The sequence below is a fragment of the Eumetopias jubatus genome, unplaced genomic scaffold (assembly GCF_037043125.1).
Source record: "Eumetopias jubatus isolate StellerSeaLion01/CBP00866 unplaced genomic scaffold, mEumJub1_p1.0 scaffold_12, whole genome shotgun sequence".
NCBI classification, from domain to species: domain Eukaryota; kingdom Metazoa; phylum Chordata; class Mammalia; order Carnivora; family Otariidae; genus Eumetopias; species Eumetopias jubatus.
In genome coordinates this window covers 109,156,292-109,162,909 of record NW_028274818.1, presented here as the reverse complement: position 1 = coordinate 109,162,909, position 6,618 = coordinate 109,156,292, and the positions used below count along the sequence as shown (strand labels likewise).

Sequence of the window (6,618 nt, the reverse complement as noted above, 5' to 3'; positions counted from 1 at the left end):
CCTAACTGCCCTGCCTGGGAAATGTGTATCTGGTGTGTCCCGAGGGCTGGCAGGTGCCCTGGCATTCTGGGTCCCTGCCCTACAGGAAGCACACCTGCTCCATGCATTACATTCATCTGCTGCTCTGACTTCCGAGGGGCCACTGGCCTCCGGCCTGGCGTCGTGTCCTTCGGGGGGCCCTGCCTCCCTCCTGGTGCCATGGGGTGGGACGCCTCAGCCAGGTCAGACCCCGGGGTTGGGGGGGCACACACCCGTCCCGTTCCCACCGGAGAGTGTCTGTCCCTGCAGCTGCGTCTGCCCCGGGGCTCTCTGGGGCTGGGGGTCCCCGTAACAGGGTGGACGGAGCCCCCTTGCCCCCACGGCACTGCCCGCTGGGGGTCCGGACACCCCTGGGAGCTGCGCTCAGACTCCAGGGGCCCGCTCACAGCTGGTCCTCGTCCACCCAGACGGTCTTGCGCTGCTCCTCGCTGATCTTGTCTTTGAGGACACGGAGCAGCTCCTCCACGCTGCCCCACATGTCGGCTTCCACTGTGGAGTACAGGCAGGGTAAGGCTTCTAGCTCCTTCTCCTTCAGCCGGCACAGCCGCAGAAATTCCTCCTCCGTCTCGGGCCGTGGCAGCATCTTCCTGCGGGCAGAGGGCGGTGGGTGGGCGGGGGACACAGGGCACTGTGGGAGCTGCGTGCGAGCCCGGCCAGGGGACCGCCGTCTGCCCACGCATGGGGGTGGGGGGTTGGGGGGGAGCCTTGGGATTGGGGTGGGGGGCGCTGTGCAGCCAGACCCCCCGCCCACCCCACGGCCACCACCTGCCGCCTTCCAGCACACAGCCGTGCCGCGGGCCCTGTTATTCTCGTCCCTGTGGAGATCCCAAGAGGTGGGGCTTAAAAAAATATCTTTTAACTTCATTTCCTTTAGTTTACTTTGAAAAAGCAATTCTTCCATTTTCAGAGCTGGTTGGTTGGTTGAGCAGGGGAGCTGTGACACTCCTTAGTCTTATTTAGTCGTGGTACTATGCACGTCCACGTTTCCGTCCTGACCGTTTCTTAAGAGTACAGTTCAGGGGTGTTAAGTTTATCCACATCACCGTGCCTCCAATCTCCAGAACGTTTTCCATCCCGCGAAACTGAGACATACCCATGAACGCTCTGATTCCCTGCTCACCCTCCCCGGTCCCTGGCACCACTGTCTACCCATCTGTGAATCGTCCAGGGGCGTGATGTAAGCTCAATTGTGCAGTATCTGTCCTTTTGTGCGTGGCTGATTTCGTGGAGCCTCGTGTCTTCAAGGTGGTCGCAGGTGTCAGAACGTTCTTCCTTTCTAAGGCTGAGTCATGGACCACATTCTGTGTATCGATCCATCGACGGCCACCTGGGCTGCTTCTGCCTTTTGACTCTTGGGACTAACACTGCCGTGAACGTGGGTGAGCAGTGATCTTGTTGAGACGGCGCTTTGGATTCTTCCGGGCAGATGCCCTGGAGTGGGACCGCTGGGTCACGTGGTCCTTCTGTGAAGACCCTCCGAGCCACTGTCTTCCACGGCGGCTGCGCAATCTCATGTTCTCCCCGTGCTCGCCAACACGTGGCCACTTCTGGTTTCCAGACAGCAGAACGTGTGTGCAGTAGCGAGCTGGGGACTTTTGTCTTGTGTGCTCTTTCATGGGTTCCCCGGGGCCAGGCACTTAACAGGTGTTCAGTAAAGGTCTGGTGGAAGGGGCAAGTGGCCCCCCTCCCCTCTCACTGGCAGTGTGTGAAGGATAGGTAGGGTCAGGGATAGCGCCACGTAATGGCCAGGCCCCAAACCCCATAGACAACCCTGCAACAAATACCACCGGCTCCACCTTGAACACAGATTCAGACCTTTCCTCACCACCCGCCAGGTAGGATCTGGGTCCCAGCTCTTGCCCGGGTGGTCCTAACCCCCGTCTCCACACAGCAGCTGGAGGCAGCCTTTTACATCCTGTTAGATCACGTCACTCGGCGTGGTCCGGACCCCTCGGCTGCAGGTCGCTCTCCCCGCGCTGCGCCCCACACGGCCTCCTGCAGCTGTCACCGCCTCGAGGTCTGCGCCCTTCTCCCTGAGCACCTGCGTGGCCGCCCTCACTGCACTGGGGCCGCCCCAGAGTCAGCTTCCCTTCCCCAGCCGCCTGGGTCCTGCAGCCATGCCTCCCGGCCCTCATCCCCCCCGGACGTGCTGTGTGTGGGGGGGTTACTGTCTCCACCGCTACAGGCCGGGGGTCATGTCTGCCCTGGGTTGCAGCTGGGCTCTCAACGACGATCCCCTAAAGGGGTGAGCAGGGAGACCAAGCAGAGGTGTGGCAGGGAGGGACGGGGTGCCGGAGGCCCCTGGAGAGGGGTCTCAGAGTCCTACCTGAACCTCTTGATGTTCTTCTCCGACACCCGAATGAAGAGCACGATGGGGTAGATCCCGGACTTGATCAAGTCTCTGGTGCAGCTGATTCCAGCCTCCAGCAGACAGTGTTTGTCCTGCAAGCACAGCAGCCGGCGGTCAGTAGCCCCTCTGGGTAGCTGGGGTGGGGCCCGGGGTGCAGGGTCAGGCTCCGTGGGACAGGGGCAGGGGCGAGAGCCCCGAGTGCTCCCAGCTGCAGCAGGGAGAAACCCAGGGTGAAGCCTGACCCCTGCTTGTCTGCACACTTGGTTCCACAGGCTTGTGCACAGCGGTGGGCGCTGCCAGAGCCCCGGCATCGAGCCCGAGGTGAGGCAGGCAGCATGAGTGAGTTTTAATGAAAAGCAAAATCAGCTTCGGGAACACCTGCGACTCCCCTCAGCTTACGAAGACACTTGTGGTACTATCAAGGGTGGAAAACACCCGAAGGGTGAGGTGGGGCTGGATGGTCCTGGGAGCATCTGCAAGGGTTCTCGGGCATGATTCCCTGGCACCCAGGAGCTCATCACTTCTGAAGGACAATCTCTGTGTTGCTGAAAGTGTCACTTCAAAAACAAACAAACCCCCAGAAGCCCCAACCCTCTGCCCTGAAACAGAACACTAGTAGAGGAAAGTGTGTGTGTCCCTAAGCGTGCATGAGTGAATTTTCACAACCCGAACCTGCCCCCACCCCCGTGCTCCTTCTGGTCACTGTCCTCACTCCCTGCCCGTGTGGCCACTGCCCAGACTCATAACAGCCCAGATCCATCCACTGGGCGGCCTCACCTTTCCAGGGACAATCATTTTGGCTCCGACCCTGCCCACTCAAGTCCTATCCGCTCCAATGTCAGAATTCCCTAAACTGCTGTGACCCAGACTTTAAAACCAAATAAACAGTTCCAGGCTGGATGGCTCTGCCCATGCTTTCATCTGTGTGAGTGACAACATTGCGGGGGGGGTGGCACGTGCCAGGTGGCAGATGCGGAGCTCCCGTTGGGGAGCTGACCCCTCAGGTGCTGGGGCAGTGCTCAACGGATACCTTTGCTTTGGAAAGGTCCCAGAAGGACCGGGCTCGATGCCTGGGCTCCGGCAGCGCCCACCGCTGTGCACAACCCCGTGGAACCAAGTGTGCAGACAAGAACTCAATGCTTGGGGCCAATAAGGACCATGTTGTCTGGCTCCAGAAGATTCTAGAATGCATGCAGACACCTCTCCTGCATTGCTGCCAATTTCCCTCCTGTGGTGAACAGGACTCCTGGCACCCATTTGTTCTCCTTGTCTCTCGCCCTGACCCAGGCTCCCTGTGTCTCTGGCCCTTGTTCTCACAGTCAGGCACATGTATGGCCCTGGACGATGTGAATCGGCGATGCCAGTGCCAGGAGCCATCAGAAACAGAAGTTGGTTTCAAACTATCAACGTGCATGTCGGACCCCAGAGAACAAGGGTGTGTGGAGAGGGAACATGGAGCAGAAGACGAAAGGAAAAGGAGGTGGTTTGCCCACAGGGAGGTGAGAGCAGCTCTGCACCCCACCCTTGTCCATGGCTGAGGCTGCCTCACAAAGATAACCAGTGGTGTCACCCCATCCAGCCCCCAACCCCCACCTCACCTTGGCGGCCACAGCTTCAATGTTGGCGGGAACAATGCATTCAAAAGTGTTGGGGTTCTTCTCTCGGGAGTAGATGATGGTCTCCATCTTCTGCTTCCTGAGGAACTCGTCTCTGGTGACAACATCTGCAGACAGAGGGCCAGTCCTGAGGGCAGCACAAACCTCCCCTTTCTGGGCTGAACAGAACTCCATGTTGATTCCCTTATGGCCACATTTAAATGAATCCTAGCTCCTCTACTAGACTGTGAGGCTTCTCAATGGCAGGGTCAAGGTCACACCTCTTTACACTTCCCACAGCAGCCCACAGAAGAGCTGGTTGGTAAATTCTCAGCATTAAGTTTCACTGGACAAAGTAGCTCAGGCACTGAGGTGCAATACTGGTGAGTTGTCTATCATGAAGCATAGACAACTGTCCACCTACCCACCCGCCCATCAACCAACCAACCATCCACCCATGCAACCATTCATCCATCCATCCATGCAACCATCCATCCATCCACCCATGCAATTATCCATCCATCCATCCACCCACCCATACAACCAACCATCCATCCAGCCATCCATCAACCCACCTGCCCACCTACCCATCATCCATCTAACCATCCATCCATCCATCCATTAATCCACCCATCCATCTACCTATCTATCCACCCATCCACCCAACCATCTACTCACCCATCCATCCATTCATCTACTCATCCACCCATACCACCATCCATCCATCCATCCATCCATCCATCCATCCATCACCTAACCACCTATCCATTCATCTACTCATCCATCCACCCACCCACCCAGTCAACCATTCATCCATCCACCCATGCAACCATCCATCCATCAACCAAACATCCATCCATCCAACCATCCATACATTCATCCCTCCATCCATCCATCTACCCACCCATCCATCCACTCATCCAACCATTCATCCATCCACCCATCCATCTACCTATCCATCCATACATTCATCCTTCCATCCATCCATCTATCTACCCACCCATCCATCCACTCATCCAACCATTCACCCATCCATCTACCTATCCATCTATCCACCCATCCACTCACCCATCCATCCATTCATCTACCCATCCACCCATGCAACCATCCATCCATCCAATTACCTATCCACCCATTCATCTACTCATACATCCATCCATCCACCCATCTAACCAACCAACCAACCATCCACCCATCCACCCATTCATCCAACCACCCACTCACTCACCCATCCAACCATCCATCCATCCCTCCCTCCACCCATCCACCCACCCATCCATCTAACCACCCATCCATCCATCCACCTACCTATCTATCCACCCATCCACCTACGTATCTATCCATCCATCCACCCACCCATTCATCTACCCATCCACCAATACACCCATTCATCTGCCTATCTACTCATCCACCTACCCATCCATTCATCCATCTACCCAAGATCCCACCATTCCATTAAGTTTTTATTAAAATTTAACATTTACTGGAAATCTACTAAGAATCAGTCATTAGAATAAAAATATGATAAAAACATAGCTGTCGTTGTACTTGAGAACCTATGATGTAGCTGAGAAGAAGAAGGTAATATACAGTAAACTATGAAACCATTTAGTAGGTGCAGTGCTGGGCTATTTATTGTGGCAGCAAAGTGAGGAGATGTGGAGGGAACAGGGGAACAGGCAAGCTTCCTGGAGGAGGAGGTAGGTACCGGAGGCCCCATTCACTCGCTGGGTGACCCTGAACACATTTTTAATCTCTTGACCTCAGGTTTTCCATTTATGAAAGGAGGAGGGTGGAGTCAGTCCAGGACTGGAATTCCCTGCTTAGGCCCAGGCTGGCTGGGGGAGCCCACACTAGCCCCCAGGTTTGGCATGTACACTACATTGTGCACTGGAAGTGAGTGGGAAAGGATCTGGGGGACAGCCAGGAGGGGAGGAGCTGCGGGTGGTTTCGGGGGAGGGAGGCAGCCTAGAACGCCCACCCTACAGTGTCTACAGCTCCCTGGCTGTGAATGAACCAAGGGGAAGACAGAGCATGTTTGCAGAGTTTAGAGTGGCTAAGTGGGATTTCTAAATCAGGCTTTCTACCTAACCTCATATCACCAGGGAGCCAACTGAAAAATGCTTGGAGCCTCAGGCAGGAGCGAGGTCCTCTGCCCAGAGCCTCCCTGCAGGGTGTGTGAGGCTCCCAGATAGTCGGGCAGAGGAAGAGCATGGGGGTGCACACCCTTGAAAGATTCCTGCACCTGAAGCTGGGCTTGGGAGGGCCATGGAGGCATGCAGACTCTGTTGAGATAGGAGGGGGGTGCCGCGGTGGCTGTGGGACCTGGCGCTCAGCAAGCTGTGGGACCCACGTCTGCGCCCTTCCTGATCCGCGTGGGGGGCTGAGAACCTGGAACCCATGCTGAGCTTGGCCCCAGGGTAGCCTCTGGCCATCCATGAGCCTCTAACTTCTAGGAGAAGTGGCCGTTATTATCCTGGTTTTGAAGGTGAAGAAACAGAGAGGTTGATAACTTGCTCCAAATAAACAGCTGGGGAAGGGTGGGCAGGGGCAGAACCTAACCTGGAGATCACTCGCCTCAAAGAACATGATCTTTCCCACCAACCACACTGTTTGCAGAGGCCCTCTTGGCCA

General features: G+C 56.5%; 1 protein-coding gene across 1 annotated transcript in view; it reads right to left on the bottom strand.

The window, feature by feature from the left end:
- Positions 1-238: 238 nt before the first annotated feature.
- Positions 239-6,618, bottom strand: part of CARD11 (caspase recruitment domain family member 11) — a 107,898-nt gene continuing 101,518 nt past the window's right edge. The window contains exons 23-25 of the mRNA XM_028091837.2: positions 3,988-4,112; positions 2,366-2,481; positions 239-626 (exon numbers count right to left, since the gene is read on the bottom strand). Of these exons, the coding sequence (XP_027947638.1) occupies positions 422-626; positions 2,366-2,481; positions 3,988-4,112 (446 nt within the window). The 3' untranslated portion in view covers positions 239-421. The remainder of the gene's footprint in view (positions 627-2,365; positions 2,482-3,987; positions 4,113-6,618) is intronic.